At 34.3% G+C, this 19,803-nt stretch overlaps 1 protein-coding gene across 2 annotated transcripts in view; it reads left to right on the top strand.

Annotated features, from left to right (window-relative positions):
- Positions 1-756: 756 nt before the first annotated feature.
- PTPRC (protein tyrosine phosphatase receptor type C) overlaps positions 757-19,803 on the top strand; it is a 120,638-nt gene continuing 101,591 nt past the window's right edge. Inside the window, exons 1-2 of one of the 2 annotated variants that reach the window (XM_081791903.1) lie at positions 757-884; positions 966-1,103. In XM_081791903.1, coding sequence (XP_081648029.1) covers positions 1,009-1,103 — 95 coding nt within the window. In that variant the 5' untranslated portion in view covers positions 757-884; positions 966-1,008. The remainder of the gene's footprint in view (positions 885-965; positions 1,104-19,803) is intronic. The other variant, XM_060644035.3, reaches the window with a different exon arrangement.

A 19,803-nucleotide genomic window follows, 5' to 3' on the forward strand; every position in this document is an offset into this window, starting at 1 on the left:
AGGTTCACTTCTGTTAAAAAAAAAAAATGAACAAAAAAAAAAAAACCCAGTTCTCAATTTCATTGCCCTTGATTCCCTCATCAACAGCACCAAGAATCTCTCAAGCCAGGGACAGCATTCCTTTTTTGAAGCAGGATTTGCTGCTGTGGAAGTGACCTTCTGATTCCATTCCTAGCACCACGAGGAGCTCTGTGAAAGATTTGGGGCAAACCTGTTCAGCTTTCTGAGAGAGTGCGTTTGCATAGAAAATGGGTTTGACCTCTAAAACTGTCCTATTGGTGAAGTTTGAATGCCTGCCTGGTAAACGACCCTGGTTGCAAAAAAAAAAAAAAAAAAAAAAAAAAAAAAAGACCAAAAGAAAACAAAAAAAACACAAAAAACAAAAAAACCCAGGTAGGTCACTCATCTGGTCATTTTGAGTCAAATACAGGTATGTTCTACTAATTCAATCACTCACTGTGTCACCTTGCCAACCCCCATTTTGTTATACCCGTCCTGAATCTATTTTATTCCTTCTTAGGTAAGAGAATTATTGATTATTTTGGGGTGGGGATGTTATTTTTTTAAGTTGTAATGAATATTGTAAGGGAGTACTATTTGGATACTTAAAAAACATCTTTCTTGAAGGAGAAAAATCTTTTAAAAGGCCTAGAAACTTATTCAAGTAATTTGTTACTTGAATTAAGGAAGTAAGATGCTTTTGCACTGACTTTGAACAACTTTCTTGACTTCCTGCAAAGAAGATCCTTTACAGTATTTTTGGAGAAGTTAGTAAAACCGAATCTGACATCACTACCTAGCAGTTTGTGTAGCTAGCAAAGTGGTTTGTTCTTGGGGTAACAGAGGAGGAAATTGCTCCCTGTCTGATAAGACAACAGCAGAGAGTATGCACTCATTTCTTTTATTTTTTATTCTGTTTCGCAAAGAAAAACGTTTGCAAAGATAACTATTATTTTGCCTTTCAGAAGGACGCATGCTGTTTCATAGGAATACAGCTGATTTCCAGATATGACCATGTATTTGTGGCTTAAACTTTTGGCATTTGGCTTTGCCTTTCTGGATACAGCCGTGTTTGTTACAGGTAAGTACAAGTATATTAATATGTCCTTAGTTATTTTTTTTTTTCCTTGTGGAGGGATATTGGTTTGAAATAGACATAAAAATAAGTTAAGTGTTGGTGACTAGAAATGAGGAAGCTCACGAGAAAATGGTCAAGGCTATTGGAGCTCAGAGAGACCTGGCTTGCTATGTGACAGAATACATTGTTTCTGTTTAAAAAGGCATAAATGTTTGGGGGAAAAAAATCACAATTTAAAAGAAACTTGTCTGACTGTATCTTTGTTTGCAAAGTGTTCAGTTCAAGGATATTACAAAAGCAATGCTGTTACTTAACCCTCAAACGTGTAAACATAAGTTTATGAAAATCTGAGGAGATCTTAATGACAAAATAAGTGAATTTTCATCCTTTTAACAGAAAATGCCTTTTTTGAGTCATAATATGGCTTTGGTAGCATGTAAGCCACTCTTTCTTTTTGAACTGGAGTCTGCTTCCTCAAATTTTGATTACTACTAAAATATTTTATTGAATACTTATCTATAGGATAGTTTAAATAATCCATTTGGGAATTTAATAAAATTTTCATTTTATGCATATTCTTAGCACAGAATGTATTTTAAATCAAGATTTTGGTTTCTTCTCAGTAGTTTTAATGATTATTTGCCTTGGAAATTGTTACGGGGCCACCGCCCTTCCTGGGTGATGGGTAAATATTAGAGCCTTGATGCAGTAAAAATACTTAAACTCATAGGAATCATGCAAATGCTGTCTTCTGTAGGAAAATGTAATGGGGATCTCAAGTACTCATTTAAGCTGGAGATCTTTGGCTACATGCTATCCATTTAATGGACATTTCTAGAATAGTTTCAGTTTGGATCATGAGTGCATTTCAGTTGATTGTTAAACGTAACTAATGAATTATGTTAAATATACTCCATATGATGTAGTATCTAAAAGTTGTTTTTCACTATGGAAAGGACATTGAAAGTGGCATTTTTGCAGAAAATCCAAAGAAGTTTAAAAAAAAGAAAAATAATTAAAACTCTCGCTTACTGGAATTCATTGAAATCTGTTTTCGACTTTCCACCATTCTTCCTTCTTCTAAAAGGCAGGGTGGTAGCTACCTCCTGAGCTGGTTATGTGGTCAGTTGGTATTTTGTGTAATCAGGGAGAGTGGAAAGCAGTGGAAGATACTGTTGTGTTTTTAACTGCAAAGGTGGTCTAAAATTTTTTGTATGGATACAGCGTTTTGTTTTAGTACAGAAAATGTCTATCAAGGGAACTTCCCTGTAAAGTTAGCTATCATGATCAAAAGCAAACTGTAATGAATAATGATTTTAGCAGGGTGGTAATAATATGTGGATTATCATAAATCAGAATGAATATTCATTAAAAATCCTCATTCAAGAACAGTAGCAAAGCATTTCTAAATGAGCACAAAGAAACACTGAAATATTTTGTAGGACACAGAGGAAACCACTATGAAATTTCAACTCAGTCAATTAAGGATTTTTACCATGAGAAATATCTTCGAACTTATGGTCAAAATAAGAAAGTATAAAATTATCTAGAAACTTTTGAATCTATTTTGCTAAACAATTTGTACTTAAATAAATGGAGAGATATACATAGATTTATTTTGAAGGATCAAGCTTAACTTCAATTGTTTATGTAAATATTGAGAGCAAACATTTTTCTAAAAGGCATTGATAGTCTTCCTGGAATCAATACTTTTTTTTGGAAAAAGTAGATATAATCATCTGCGTCTGCATATCTCATTTATCATCCTTTAAAGTTCTGAGAGTCATTTTGTGATTCAGTGTAGGATTTGGGAAGTTATTAATGCTTTAAATTACATATTTTTCTTTATTAGCAACAAATAAGTTTGATCATTATCTTTGATTTTACTGTGTTAAAATTGAGTTTAGGGATCATAGGAAATATTAGGCTTTTAGGCATCACATTTATATTGTGTACTCTAATGGAATAAAAAAGTAGAGCCAAATGTAGACAGACATCAATTAATGGACAAATATATGCACAATTCAGATATGTCATTTAATCCCTAAAATACAAATACAGAAAGGCAAAGTTAAACTTTGCCATGGCAATCATGCTGGGGTGAGTTTTACACAAAAGTTTGCAATCTCTTTGCTCTGTGCCTCTTTGCCATGATAGCCGGAAACCAAAACTCTGTTGAACATTTCTAAATAATTCTAGGAGACGATGATGGTTTTGAGAATGCAGATAATGATGAATGTTCTTTGACTCTAAACCAGGTGCGATGGCAGGCGAAATCTATCACTCTATACCATACCAGCTAGGGTACATGGGTTATGTTATGTGAGTTATGAGTCATATCACTTTAGAGTCATTTCCTGGTCATAATTCTTCATTTCTCCATCTACATTTAAAGAAATATTTCATGTTACAAACATGTACTATGCCTTGAACATCACACAAGTTTTCAATACAAAGTATGAATTGACATTTGATTAGCAATCAGTTATTCTGAATATTCCACAATTTATCTTTTATGAACTTTTTATAGATATTTTTCTTTAAAAAAATCTGCCTGTGATCCTTATCATTGCCAGAACTTGAAAGGCATTTTGTAAGGGAAAAGGTAAGGTGGACTTAGGAATCTGTCTTTCCTTTTTCTCTCTTGCTCTCTGTAGCTAAAGAGAGGGTCAGAGTGGTTAGCTTGAGCTAAGTCTTTTCTCTATTCTGGGCTACTTCATAGACGTCAACCAGTGACAATTAGCTAGTGTAGGAATATAGATTTTTCTACACTCTTCATATAAATACACATATCCAGATACACACACATATATATTCTAGTTTTTATATGTGAGTTTATAATATACACACATATATCTACCTATCTATCTTCTGGTTCTTCGTATTTGTCTGCTTTTAAATATTGGGGTTCTATGGGCTTTAACCGTTGGTCAGTTTTATTCTTATTTTCTATCATTAGAGTTCCTTATAAAGACGTGCTATGTGTTGACGATCCTGATTCCTCATCTCCAGACTCATTGCCCTAAGTATTTAATTCCTCCTCTAGTCTTGTAATTTTAGTTTTTAACAGTCTCTACAATATTTTCCCCTTCTTCAATTCCATCGACATTGCCTTAATTTATGCCTTTATCATGTTTTACCTAGAATATTATTATAGTTTCCTAATCTACCTGCAGTCTCATTCATTTCTTTCCTTGTTCTACACCTTAAAAAGAAAAGGGGGAAAACAAAACAAAACAAAACAAAACAAAACAAAACAAAACAAAACAAAACACCTTCTGGTATCTTCTCATTGTCTTCGGTATACGTGCTCAACTCCTTGCCAGAACGACCGAGTCCACCACTGAGCTAGGAGCTGGGCCTGTAGCTGGGCAGGGATTGTTTTTTCTTTTTTTCTTGTATGATTCATTAAACTAGAACTTGCAGTAGCCAGTTGCAACACCGCTTGGCTCGTCTACACTTCCTCTGGACCTCTAAGGCTCCGCGATAGTTCTATTTCTCTTCCGTCACTCATACCACAAAGTATCTCCACTGAAACTGGACACTTGTTACCACCTTTCCGTGACACTTTCCACATACTAATTCAATTTGTTGTTGGTGGTAGTGTTAGTATTATTATCTACCAATGAGTGCATTTACTTCTATTGTAACCTGTGTGAAAGCGGAAACTCTCATCTGTAACTGATTTACCAGACACTGACAAAGCAATGGGCGTTTTTTGACAAAACTGAAGATTATAATGACGGAGGTGAGAGAGGATGAGTACAAAGAATTTCAGAAAGAGAGGACAGAAGAAGAGACAAAGCTTGAGATGAAAAAATTAGCCAACGACAAAGTGGAAAGATAGAGTTAGACAATGTCGTCAAGATTAAATAAAATGATTTTGAATCTGGATCTTTATAGGCTTTGCCTTCTTAAGAATTTAATTCATGATTATTATTTTGCTATTTCCTTCTTTTCCTTCTTATTTGGAAATACCATCCTAACTTCTTAAAAATCTGTAGTTCAAGAATGTTATTCCCAAATTTTCCCTGGCCTACTCTTTGGACGTTTTTGGCTAGTGGCATTTCATTTGGAGGGTTAGTTTTGTTTTTCAGATACAGATGCCTATAGGAAGAAAAGTAAGGAATGAGACAGGGGCAGGGGCATACGCATCTAATGGGGACAAGACAAATGGAATCAGATCCAGTCCTTGCAAATTCAGGCATGGACACTGGTAGGGCTGGGGGACTATTTTCAAGGCCAGGTGGAAGATGGCATCGCATTGTGTGCACACAGAAAATTTGTAGAGAGTCTGGGCATCATTTCTTCCTCAATAATGTGATAACAAATCTCAATTTGGATAGGCACGAAGCCGAGATTTATGGTCAGGTTGGTCAATTTCGTTGGTGAAAGCACAGTGTGAACACAGACAAGGTTTTCTGTTCAGATCATGTAATGTAAGTCACTTTGGTGCAGAGGAAGGAATTTGTTATCCCCACAGACCTTTGATCTTTTTTCAGTCATCTTATAAATTTATGGGAGTATTTACACAGGATAAAATTGGAATGGAAATGGAGCTAAATCTCAGTTTAAACTTAATTTCAGTCTATTCTAAATAGCTTTGTTGGTACTAGATACCCAACCACATACTATTTACTGATTACTAAAGGACAGTGCTATAACTTTTATATACGTAAACGTAATACTCTAAAAAAGGATGAAGAAAAAAATGGAATATTGCAAGCGATTCATTTAGCCATATGATGTGATATCTATTTCTGCATAATACTGAAATATATAGATGTATATTGTATACATGGCTATAACCAATATTTAGATGAGAAAATATCTAATTATTGCCTAAAGTTTTTAATATGCACTCATTTTTATATGTCAATGTGCTACTTCAAACCCAATCTGTCAAGAGTCTGTGGAATGACTATTATAAGAGAGTATTGAATGTTCAGGAATAATAACAAAACAAGAAAAGATAAAGAATGAAAACCGCAGCATAAATACATATAAAGTCAATGTTAGGGAAATATATAAGCACTCTCTATGTGCATTTATAGTATCTTCAATTGATTCACCTCTGAAAAGGTAATGAACAAGATTATCAATGCTTTTATTAGATTCTTTACTGAAGACCCAACTCGAACTTGAAATTCTTCTGTGGTACTTAGCTCTACAGTGTTTAAAGATTAAACATTTATTTCCTAAAAAAATAAAAACAAAAAAATAAACATTTATTTCCTACTAAAAATGAGACACAAATATCTGAAATGAAAAAGTTATTTTTCCAAAACTTCAATTTCTCCTAATATATACTATGTGATAAAATTATAACTGTATGCAATGATATTCAAATGAAAATGATCGCCGTTTGTATATTAGAAAAAACTGCTTCCAACCAAAATATGAACAACTACAGGAATATCATTAGCCCTCCAAAAAGGTAATCTGTTAATACCAGAGCACAAATCAAGAGCTAAGGGCAATTCAGCATCACACTCATATGTATTAGTAAATGAACAGTTACTCTGGTGAATGTAAAAGAGCACTGATATACAAGAAGAAACTCTCTGCATTGTAAATAATAATAATAATAATAATAATAATAATAATAATAAATTGTCCTTATAGGCATGAAAATAGAACAGAGAATCCTATATAAATAACAATGATGTTAAGAGATGAAAGCAAAGGTACTATATCATGGCAATAAAGTGTGGTCACCATATTTTAAATATCTCCACTTAAAGAAACAAACAAACAAACAAACAAACAGTAATTTGCTTATTGATAAAAGAAATACTAAGCATCATAGGAAATGAAGCAGGTGCCATTCTGAGCTGGAGATGGCATCTGGATTGAGAAGCATTTTAGAAATCTAATTCTATGAATTTTATGATCTCAATTCAAATGGCTTTCCATCTTTGATATGCAGTTTTGTCATCTATAAAATGTTATAAGCATTAAAAATGATAATATTTGTGAAAATGCTTTGAAACTATGAGATACCCTGCAAAGTTGTATGTTTTATTCATGTGATCCCATAAAATCACAGCACTCAGTTCTTTATCATTGACATCTGATTCCAAATCACATCTCTTCCTTTGAGAGACTCAGAGGAGATATAGTTTAGGCTATGTGGCAGAACTATAAACCCTTAGAGATCTTTCAGTTCTTTTAACTTTGCATCCCCTGTTTTAGGGATTTTCAGGCTACTCTGGATTCTACCTCCTAAATAGTTTGCAAATCCAACTCTTTGCTAGAGATTATTATTATTTCTTATTGTAACAATAGTCTGCAATCTTGCCTCTCTTCAGTCCCTAGTGTGCTCATACCTACCTCTACTGGGATAATCCCTGTAAAAGGCAAAACTCACCTTTGTACATCCTTTCTTTGGTGGCTCTCTATTCGATAGAGAACATACTGACCCATGATGTGATCCTAAAGATGTTGAAGAAAATAAGAATTTAATTAGAATATACCTACACTTATGAGTTTTCCTTGAAAACAAATTTCACAGAAAAAAAATCTTTATTAAGCCAAGTTAATTCCCTGAGTATTTTTTAAAGAGTCTGGTTAAATCATTGCCAATGTTTTCATTAAAGAATTTTACTGAACTAGTGTTAAATAGTGTTATTTTTCATTCAATTTTTCCAGTTACTGTTAAGTTCATGAATCAGTTTTTAGTCACATCCAATTGTACTGATTATAAACTTATGCTTCTAGGAATTTTCCTTTATGGTTATCACATTTCTAAGTGTTATTATTATTATTTTTTTGTCAAATAAGACGGATCTAAATTTCCCAAAAAGTCTTAATTCTTCCATTTTAGCCAGAAACAACATTACTTGTGTTCAGTTTATACCATTGCTTTTCTTTCTTTTTTTCTTTTTTCTTTCTTTCTCTTTCTCTTTCTTTCTTTCTTTCTTTCTTTCTTTCTTTCTTTCTTTCTCCTTCCTTTCCTTTCCTTTCCTTTCCTTTCCTTTCCTTTCCTTTCCTTTCCTTCTTTTTCCCTTTCAATGTTGTACAAAATGTAATTGATTTAATGCAATTATTTAACCTTTGTCAAATTTTACATTGGGAAGTATTAGACATTTTCAAATTTATATTGTGCTGCTATTTCTATCGTAATAATCATTTTGTGATTGAGAGCTCTTTCAGCAAGATTCATTTTGAGATTTTACGAGTTTTGGTTACTCCTCAAGTAGCCAGTGGAAACATTAGAAATACTTACAAGACTGCTGTACAGTTTAGAATTGTATTTTAAATTTTGTTCATTTGTGTAGTATTCTTTTTAATGTTTATTTTTGAGAGAGAGAGAGAGAGAGAGAGAGAGCAAGCAGGGGAGGGGCAGAAAGAGAGGGAGAGACAGAATCCAAAGCAGGCTCTAGGCTCTGAGCTGTCAGCACAGAGCCTGATGTGGGGCTCAGACCCATGAACCATGAGATCATGACCTGAGCTGAAGTCAGAGCTTAACTGACTGAGCCACCAGGCGCTCCTCTATGGCATTCTTAGTAGCTTATACACCTTGTGCCAACTTCTTACTACTTGGTACAGCAAAAATTAAAGAGAAGGATCAAGATGATAAGTTTAATGTCCCCAGTGTACATCAGTGGGTGGGATCACCATACAGTGTCAAATCATTCTACTTTTGTCTCTACATTTAGGAAAAATAAAGGCTATTAGCATGGTGTACACAGCTTTAATTGAATCCCTGCATATTTTTCCAACTTTATCTGTAACTACTTAGTGACATGTACTCTACAGTTGACCCTTGAACAATAGGGATTAGGGTCACTGATGCCTTCCTTACACAGCCAAAAATCTATGTATAACTTTTGACTCCCTCAAAACTTAACTACTTATAGCCTACTGTTGACTTACTGATAACATAAACAGTTGATTAATGCATATGTTGTATGTCATATGTATTATATACTGTATTCTTTTGAATAAGCTGGAGAAAAAAATGTTATTAAGAAAATCATAAAGAAGAGAAAAACATCTACAGTACTATTCTGTATTTATCAGAAAAATCCACATACAAGTGGACCTGCGTAGCTCAAACCTGTGCTGTTCGGGGGTCAACTGTATACTCCTGTTGTAACTTGCATTTTCCCAAAAATATGTTTTCTTGTGTCCAAACTGTTCGCCATGCTGTTTCTTCTTCCCTCCATATATATATTTTTTTAACTGGGAAAATTATAACTGCTCTTCAAGATTGAGTTCAATGGTCATTTCCTCTGGGCAGCCCTCGTGCACACTCCTGCTCTGCTCCTGATCATCGTTGGCTGCGATGATCTGTGAATAATCCTCTTGGAGATTTCTTTATTTGGCTGTCTCCCATAGCAGCTGGTGAGCTCATGTAGATTATCATTGGGTTTCTACTTATTTACCAGAGAGTGCCTGTAGGTCCTCAGAACTTGTCAAGTGAATAGATAGTTTGCCAGTGGAATCTAACCCCATATGCAGAAAGTGCTTAACAACTCATAAAAACCATTTTAAGTCTGTCGTTTTGTTGTTGTTATTTTAGTGAATTATTTATGATAAAGTGTCTACATGAAATGTTCAGGAAGTAGAAGTTACTTAAAACCCTTGCTTACACTTTTTCTTTCTCTCTTGTTCTTTATCTCGGTTTTGATTATGTGCTATGTCTAAAGCTGCATATCCCATTATGCAGCTAAGATAATCAAGGCAAGCTGAGAAACATGGAGATGAATAAATAGGCAAATAAAAATCTCATGAATTCTCAATAATCAACACTGAAAACTTTCTGAATATTTTATTTCTCTAGTCTAGTGAAATCTGTTTACTTGTGCATTAATTCATTTCATGAACAAATATTTTATGAGTGCTTTCCCTGTATCTTCAGTTGGGAATGCCATATTCTATGCCTATTCTTGGGAAGTCTATAATCTTACTGTGGCAGTGGCTGCTTGGGGTTTAAAATTTTCCAATTTCTCCATAAGCTTTCTCCTCAAAGTAACAATATACATCGCAAGAGATAATTATTTGTGTTCTCAATCTTTCATAAATTACAGATTAAAAATTATTATTTTTAAATCTACATATAATACACTAAGTAAAAAGCTTTGTTCTTGCCAGACAACATCTAGGCCTCTGTTCCAACTGGGCTTTTGTAGGCTTTCAGTTATAGAAGTTCTGAAGCCGCCCCTGAGTTGTGTAGATTATTATCAGATACTCAATAAATAAAGGTGGTAGATGCAAAGAGGAATTAGCCAAAAAGTCCCAGTTATCTTTGGTTTGTTTGTTTTGTGATTTGAACTGAAAATAAGGGCTTCATTTGGAAAGACATGTTAAAACCTACACACATACACACCACACAAACAAACCCTTAAGTTTTTTTGGTGAGCTTTCATTGTAATTTTCCAAGGTCATCAGCTAGTAAGGGCTGATATTTCATCCTGGGTTGGTCTGACTCTAGGTCTGTTCTTTTTCCCCTGGGTTATTCAGCCTTCTTTGTGGTCAGCCTAATAACCAGGTAACTGAAGACATGAGTACTTGATGGCAGGCAAATCACCCCAAGACTGAAAGGTGCTTGGTAGTTTCTCAGAGGTCATGTGTGTAAAACATGTGTTTCAGCCCCATCCAGCTAATTTAGCTACCAAGGTGAAACGTTGTGAACCCAGCAAACTCCATATGTTTAACAAGATCTCAATCACCTAAGATTTTGTCTTTTATAAAAAGGAAAAGGCACCTTTAATGGACTTGTATTTACTATGAATGTCGACACTACGTTGGTAATGCAAAAGTAATGTGGTACTATCACCTCGAAAAGGAGCTTTACAAGGTACACCACTGAGTCTATCTGGAGGTGAGTGATATGATGGAACGAATGGCTTTTCCCCAACCTAATTTGTTTTTGATATTACATAAAGTGAAAGCCATTGAATAATTTACCAAAGTATCTAGATTTTTTTTGGTTTTGAAGTGCAAGGGAAGTAACTTGACCTTTGTTAAGCACTTTGATCATGGAAAACACATAAGGTTCTCATCTTATTCCAGGAAGTGTAGACACAAGATAAGCTTTTTATACTTATCCAAGAGGTATGTGAAATGAATTGGGTAGAGCTACCTTACAGTTTTCTACTCCATGGACAAGCCGGTTAAAACTCCAGGGAAAACAAAGAAAAAATGTTGGTTACTATGATAAATGTGGGCTGTCAATCAAATAATTTAGGTCAAGTATTCTACTTTGAATTCTAGACTTAGGTCTCCAAATCCCTGTTTTAGTTTTTAAACTAAGATTTTTACTAATAAGCCCTAAATCTTTCTATTTTTGAGTGACCACGTTTTTATTTTTTCCTGAGTTTACTTATTGAAACTTTAAGTATGTTCAAGATATATAATGGCTAAGAAAAAAATAAACAGAAGATATTAGTTCAGAGCATTGAGTATGAGAAGGAGTGATGCTATGTGGGAGGCAGACAAGCAAAAGAAAAGTGTCAGGAAGCTGATGAAAATAAAGTAAAGAGATCCAGCTAGAAATGTTGGATTCAAACAAGCCCTACCTTCAGTGTGCATAAGAAATCAGTTTTTGAAATGTTGCCTGTATTCCATCCTGACCTTTCCAATTAGAAACATTAGGGAAATTACCTTTCAAATCCTCAGTTTCTGTATCTATATAATAATAATAATAATAATAATAATAATAATAATAATAGCAGTAGCTATTAAGCGAGATAACTTACTCACTGATGTAGCCATTTTTTAAATAGAACCCTGACTATGTGGTAGGAACTATTCTAAGTGCTGACACAGTGGTAAATGAAACAGAAAAGGTACCAAATTTCATGAAACTTACATCTTAGTAAAAGAGGTAACAAAAACCAAGTAAATAATTGAGGAAATTTCAGATATTGATAAGTGTGTGAAATAAAACAGTGTGTGTGGTATGATAGTACAGAAGGCCAGATCAGGGAGCAAAATGGCCTTTTAGACAGTGATTAAAGAAGGCCTCTTTGAAGTAGTGTCATTAGGCTACTAATGTTGGCTGACAAGAATGTGAAGATTTATGTAAAGAGGAACTGGCAGGTGCAAAGGTCCTTCAGAAAAAGCAAAAAAAAAAAAAAAAATGGTGGGTTCAAGACAAGGAAAGGAGGTCAGGTGCTTGCACTATGGTGGATAAAGGCTGAGTGGTTCGTGGTGAAGTTGGAGAGATACACACAGGGGAAGCTCCTTGGGGACCTTGTTGCAAATAGAAAGACTTTGGATTTTTACCTTAAGTGTAAACAGAAGAAGCTATTTGGACGTTTTAAGCAGAGAATGAGCTAATCTTATTTCGATATTAAAGGGACTACACTTGCTGCTGTGGGAATAGATTAGAAGTGAGTTAAAGCCTAAAGACCAGTTAGGAGTCATTTGGATTGGTGGAAAAGAGAAAGGGGATGGTATCTGGACCAAGTGTTGGCAGTGGAAGGGGGAATAAAGGACAGGTGTATATAGGATCAAGAGAAGTTGCTGGGTAGAAGAAAACATAAAGTTATACAGAACGACTCATTTTTTTCTCATGAGCAATTAGGATGAAAAACACCCCAGCTGGGGTAGGCAATCAAGGGTTCTGTCTTATCTATATTAATATATATTAATGCTTTAATTCTCAGTAGACATCCAATTAGAGGTATCTAGATTTCAACTGGAGTTAAGAGTATGGGGTTCATCAGCTCTTGATTGGAGTAATACCTTTGAAGGTCACTGTATACAGATGGAATTTAAAGCGAAGAGACCGAATGTGATAGTGTAAGAAGAGTGTTTAGATGGAGTACAGAGGACCTAATTCTGAGCTCTGGAACACTTCATATTTTGGTGGAATTAGTAGGAGGGCCTAGGAAAAGAAAGTGAGAAGGGGTAGCCAAAGTGGAAAAGGAAAACAAAAATATTTTGACTTGGATGTTGAGAAACAGAGCTAATGGTTGTAAGGGCTGAGCATGCTTGCTGGCATATAATGAGAATCCAGTTAATTTCACATAAAAGTTCAAAATCGTGTCTCTTGAAAGGTTGGTTGAACAGTGATTGGGAACATACTAATTATTGTCAATTTTCCTTATTTGACTTCAATATTGTCGCAACAGTATGAAAATAATTCGTCACAATATTCATAAGAATTAAATATATATGTATATGTATACATGTATATATTCATATGTATGTGTGTGTATAGATAGATATATCTTCCTTGGGAGCTTAACTATTAGAAAAAAGAAAGCTGTGACTTAAAACAACTTTTTAAATAAAAACTATGTAAAATACATCGAGACTTCATAATAAATTAGAAATTTAACTGAAAGTGTCTTGAAAAGGTAATGCTGTGTTGAATCTCTTGCATGGCATATTTTTACGCAGGTTGATAGATTATATACATATACATGTATATATATATGTATACAATTATATATATAATATTTTAATTTCAGGCTTGGAAGTTTTTCTTAAAAGACATATAGCTTTATAGCAACTTGTTTGTATACTAACAGGTGTAGGTAGTTAATAAGATAAATTGTTCCTTAATAAGAAACTAGTGCTACCATGTGCCAGGCACCGTTCTCAACATTTTATAAATGTGATCTCATTTAACTTAAGTATACAAATCATTATGGAGTCTAGCTTATACTAGTCTTTAACATCAGTAAATTTGTTAATTTCTTTCCCAATATTTAGAACATTTACTGATTATCATATCCTAAAAGGGAATCGTTATTTTTAATTTTTCTTATTCTAACTTTAAATACTAAAATTGAGAAAGGAGTGAAGAGAGGGAAGTAATAATCAGCTCCTTCCCTGTGCCTGGCATTCTAACAGATGCTAGCACTGTCCTATTCAGCCTTATATCTCTACATTTTGTTTCTAATTGGTCAGTGTATTAAATAAACGTTCAGATAAACCCTTGGTCATGAGTGTGAATAGAGGGGAACAGAATTGTGGCTAAGCCAAAAGAATAAGTAATCTAAATACTATTGATATTTGCTCTTGTATTAGAGTATTTTGCTTAAGTTGAAAAATGGGCGGGTTGGATGTTGCTATGATCTCAAAAATGAAATCATATTGAAAAGGCTCATCACGGGAGAAAGTTGTGCAGCTTTCTCTTCCTGCCCTGCTTCATTTTCATAGGGATATAAAGCAGTAGTTAAGCACATCTGCTTCATAGTGTGTGTGAGAGAGAGTGATGGAGAAAGAATGAGAGACAGAGAGAGAGAGAGAGAGAGAGATGGGGGAGAGGGAGGGAATGAGAAAAAACGAATCAGTGTTTTGCAAACAATATTTTAGTGTGTGGAAAAAACATAATCACACATGTAGGCACTATCATCAGTGAGTCAGAAAGCATAATTTACTGTAAAGCAGAAAAATTTAGTTGTATGTAAGTAGTGAGTGGGGTGGGGGGAAGCCTAGTAAACTTAAGTAATCCATTTTAAGATGTGTCACCTCATTTACGCAAGAAAATACCACTTTTGTTTTGCCCACTGTTTCAAGGATAAAAGTTTGAATGATGGAAATAACTGTCCATCTAAAAACAAAACAAAACAAAAAAAGGAGTCAGTATCATTTCAGTGTGAAGAGCTGTGGTCTCCCCTGGTGACTTTAGAACAAATGGAACCCACCAGTCCATCTACAGGTTCAGGGAAGAGAGGTGCTCCCAACAGAGGAGGATTAAAGATATTTTCAGGGTGATCTGCAACAGAAAATACCAAAGCCTTTGAAATAAAAGATTATCCCTGTTCTAAGAAAAGAAGTCGGTTTTATGTTGAGGGCAGCTAGAGGCATGATGAAAGAGCTGTTGAGAATGGCTTGGGGGAGATCAAAGACAAGTGGAACCTCAAAATTCTGGAAGTGGAACAAGTCAGATACAATATAAGGAGTACTTCAAAGACAAGGAAACAAAAATAATAAAAATATCTTTAGTTGTCAAATGTAAAATTTGTGCCAGTTTTGTCACATTTTATTTTTCGAGAGCACTGTAAAACCAAAGACATTTTCTGTTAACATCAATCTAACTGTACATATTTTTCTCATCTATCTTAATTAATCAGTTTTCCAAAAGAAAAAAGAATGTATTATGCTCAGAGTCCGAAATGTCTTTTTTGTTGTTGTCCTTAATAGAATACCTTCTCTTAAACTAAATTTTAATATTTGCGTTTCTAAGTATAGGGTGGCTTTAGCAACTGAGTGGGAAATCACTGCATAAAGTAGAATGAAATGAAATGTTACATGCGTTAAGTGTTTGCAAAACTATAAAGGAGTGCAGAAGTTCTGTGATTACTATTATAATTAGCTTCTCTTGCTTTCTCACTTTAAGACTTGGAACACAAGTTGAAACCTTGATTGAAAAAATAAGAAATGGTTTGCGTATGAATCTCTAAATCAAAGTATAGGAATATGAAATGTTCAAGCCACTGTCCATGTGGATTCCTCGTTTGTAAGTAAGCTATCCTACAAATGGCTGTATTTGTTAAAGAGCTAATAGATGAAGGAGAAGAAAGAATCAGTGCACACACAAGGCCATGATTTTGTAGACTCTTTGCTCTGGTATATGTTTTGTCAATTTATGAAAGAAAATGCTTACCATAGACCTATTTTTTTTTTTTTTTTACTAAACTATGACCTTTAGATTTTAAATAAAAATATGTAACTAATGGTGTTTCTGGAAAAAAATCATGTGCTTTTGATTTTAATTCATCCATTAGTCTACTCCTTATTTAATTGAAAATATATTTCTATGATTCCTGTAAAACAAAAGTAAAGCATATTTCATTTTAAAATCTATTTTGGCTTTCCTCATCCATGAATTTTCCCTGAGGCGACACTTCTGAAGGATATCAGATACCATAACTTGTCCTTCACTCTAAGCCTCCACTTTATGGGCTAAACATCTGGCTTTGATGGGTAAGGAAGCATTTCCTTCCATTGGCCTTTCTAATAATCGTTTCTAACAGATACACATCCTTCATGTTTGTCTGTAACATTGACATAGTTTTCATGTTTAATGTTTTAACAATGAATTAGAAAATTTTCAATGGCTAGTTTTTAAAATCACTTTAAAATTTGTATGAAAATGATATGAAGAGCCAGTCTAAAGTATTAGAACCACAGATGTTTTCCTCCATAATGTTCATTGATTTAAGATCCATAAACATGTTGTTAAAATGTCCAAAGGTTAACAATAATGATGGCGCACGGGGAAGATTAAAATTCTTTTTTGTGAAAAAAAAATTAAATGATAACTTATTTTCTTCCAATTGAAAAAAAAAACTAGCTAGCAGAACAAAGCAATCTGACATCTAAAATTTCACTCTCTTGTGTTATAATGAAAGGAGATTTGAAATAATTAGGAGTGAGGGGCTATATGGCATGCCCAAAATTTATTCACACATATTACAAATACTAGTTTTGTTTTCAGTGATAGAGGACAAGTATACATTTTCTCTTTTTATCTATTGTTCTATTTTACAATCGTAGCAATTGATCTACTGAACTCTTCAGTCTGCAAAATGTAACATATGACAAGCAACTTTGGTCTTTTTTTTGCTCTAAATACATGAGTATTAGAATGAAAAATTTAAAAAGTGATCAATGTTTCTTGTCTACGATATTTAAATTGCTAAGAATGAATTTACAGATCCATAAATACTTTGGGAACTTTTACCTCAGGAAATATATCAATGGGTTGTATCTGTCAAACCAATTCAATGAATTAATTAACAACACTTTGCTATTCACATGGCTGATTTTCTTTTGTTTTTATGGTCTTTGTATTCTAGGTATATAGTCAAAATAAGTTAATACATGCACAGGATATAAAAGGACCAGAAGAACTTGTCTTCACGTTAAAACAGTAGAAAATGAAGATGCCTTTTATTTTTAGATAATGAGTTCACTAAAAAAAATTTTTAACGTCTATTTATTTTTGAGAGAGTCTGAGGGGGTTGGGGGTAGGGGCAGAGAGAGAGGGAGACACAGAGTCCAAAGCAGGCTCCAGGCTCTGAGCTGTCAACACAGAGCCCAACGCCGGAGTCGAACCCACAGACCTGAGCTGAAGCTGGACACTTTACTGACCTTGTCACCAGGCGCCCCTAGATAATGAGTTTAAATTTTATCATGTTCTTCACTACTTACGGAGAGTCAAGTATTGTTCAAGACACAGGATTCTATTGAAGTGGCAGCAATATTTCCTGCCTTTATTTGAGTTCAGATTCCTAGAGAAGAAATTTTAAAGAAAGAGGAAGGGAATTTGGAAATTTGGATATTGCAATAATATAAGCCCTCATTATTTACACAACAATACAATTTTAGAGAAAGGGAGACTGGAAATCATCTGGTTTAACTCATCTATTTTACAAATGGGAAAACTGAAACTCTAAAACATTTAATGACTTGTCCATGTTATACCAAAAATGAAGGAACTTGGTCCAGCCTTCCTCTAATGTATCATAAAGTTTTTCCCATTTATCAGGTTTGCCCGCTATAGTGAAATGAATATCAGAGTAGATATTCAGGGACAAACTTTGAATCCTAAGTCTAGCACTAAATCCTTTTCGCTAGACTTACACTCTGATATGTGGTGTTGGCTAAATTATCTAACTTATTTAAGCCTCAGTTCCCTTTTCAGTGAAATGAATTGCTTAGTTCAATTTCTCAGCCTCGACTTGATTGATATTTTGGCTTGGATAAATGAGCTGTCTTGTGTATTGAAGGATGTCTCAGCATCTCTAGCCTTTACAAACTAGATACAGTAGCTCACCTCCCCCCCGTCCCTGCCCAACAGTCAAGGCAATCCACAAAAATGTCTCCAGGCAATCAATGTCCCTTGCAGGCAAAATTGCCACCTTCCTTTAGAACCACTAATTTACTTGAAATAGTTTCTTTGGGACTTATCCAGCAACAACATTGTGCTATTCCAGACTACATGGTCAACTCTTAGATGCTTCATTAGAAAGCACTTGCTAAGCATTATTCCATGAAGTTTGTTGTGTACTTGGTATAGTGACCAAAGGGGACATCATATAATTTTTGGAAACTTAAAGGATCAGAAATATTCACAAGTAAGATATTTATAGTATCAATGAAATAGTAAATATTAGAAAGGTTTAGGAAGACTTAACAAAATGATATTAAGACTATTCAATGTAATTAGCAAATTTTTTCATGTAAGATTTACCTACGTATTTGCCAGTTGTACCAAAAGGCACAGCAACACTTTAGTCATTGTTTCATAGATTAGTAGAGACTCACTTCAAATCATAGGTGTCCACTATTTATGTTTCTTTCTAAGACCACTTCAACTGTAAAGGACAGTTATTTCTGGTAAGGTTTTCTAGAAGAAATGTTAAGTATTTCATAGTGAAACGGCCACAGGTATATTTTCATCCTTTGCACAGAGAAGAAATAGACTGACTCTTATTACCCTCAATTTTCAATTAAAAGATTTTGCTGCTTGCCTTTCCTTCCCTCTTCCATTCACACTCCACCCCCCCCCACCCCCCCCACCCCCACCCCCCCCCCGCCAAGTGGATCTAGATACCTGCCCATAGAGGATGAGAGCCTCCTATAGAGACAGTGCATGCACAGGAGCTACAAAGGGACACTGGAAATTTGTGTTTAGCAATTGATAGCAGCCCAGAGAGCTAATCTAATGAACTCCACACTCTGCACACCACAGAGTTACTTTTCATACATTGCTACAAATTCCCCAAGGAAGTTTACTGATTTATGGTTTTAGGAGAAACACAGGTCATGCAGGTGGTCTGGGGGGGGGGTGGGTGCCCAAGGAAAGTTTGGGTGCTATAAAGTGGGAGCTGAGAGCTCAGATAGATTGGTTATGTTTTGCCAGATGGAGATAAAACTCGAGGCAGCCACATCCTGTGACTAGAAATAGTTAAAGTAGGTAGACTTCTATACGGAAGTAACAGTAAAATGCAGAAGAAAAGGAGATTAAGTTAAAGAGGGAAAATCAACTTTGTTTAAATTGAAAGATCTTTTTCTTCATTTTATTGAACATTTTAATACCATCATATGAGGGAATGAAGATCATTTTACACTTACTGTATATATGTGCATTATTATCTAAAATAAGTATTATGATTTATCTGTCTCCAGTAAAGCATAATTTAGACTGAGACCCCAAATATTTGATTATTAAAGCAGAGGAAATTAGCTGGGTTTGTTTCCTAATCACAGTGTTGATAATTAATATTTCAGAAATTTAATTTTTCCAATTTTACTAGTTGATAAAAGATTAATAGGAAAAAATATTTTTCTGATACGGAATACTGTCACCAGATTACTGGTGCTTTAGATTATTTTCCGTTAAAGAAATTCAGCTCTTGTAAACTTTACTACTTTCTGTTTTTATTGGAGTCAAACAGTGGCCATTGTATCTTTTTCCCCAAGCTAAGATAAAGGATGTCACGAAAAAACTATTACTTCATTTTAAACAAAATAGATTCATTATAGATATTCATCTAAAATCTCAAACATTCCTGAATAAAGTACAGTCAGTTTTGTGGATAAAAATCAATTCTCATTTAAAAATATAAAAAAATGTTTTCATTTTTACCCCTGCTGCTACTTCTGGATTCTGAGTCCGGAAGCAGAAGTTGCAAAACATTGTGAGAAAATTTTTGCTTTATTTTTTTTTTCAATCTCCACCCACATAGAAATAACAGAAGTCTGAGAGGAAAGTCCATTTTTGCTAAATGCCCAAGTCAGTGTTGTATCTC

Source organism: Panthera onca, chromosome F1 (genome assembly GCF_046562875.1).
Source record: "Panthera onca isolate mPanOnc1 chromosome F1, mPanOnc1 haplotype 2, whole genome shotgun sequence".
Lineage (NCBI taxonomy): Eukaryota > Metazoa > Chordata > Mammalia > Carnivora > Felidae > Panthera > Panthera onca.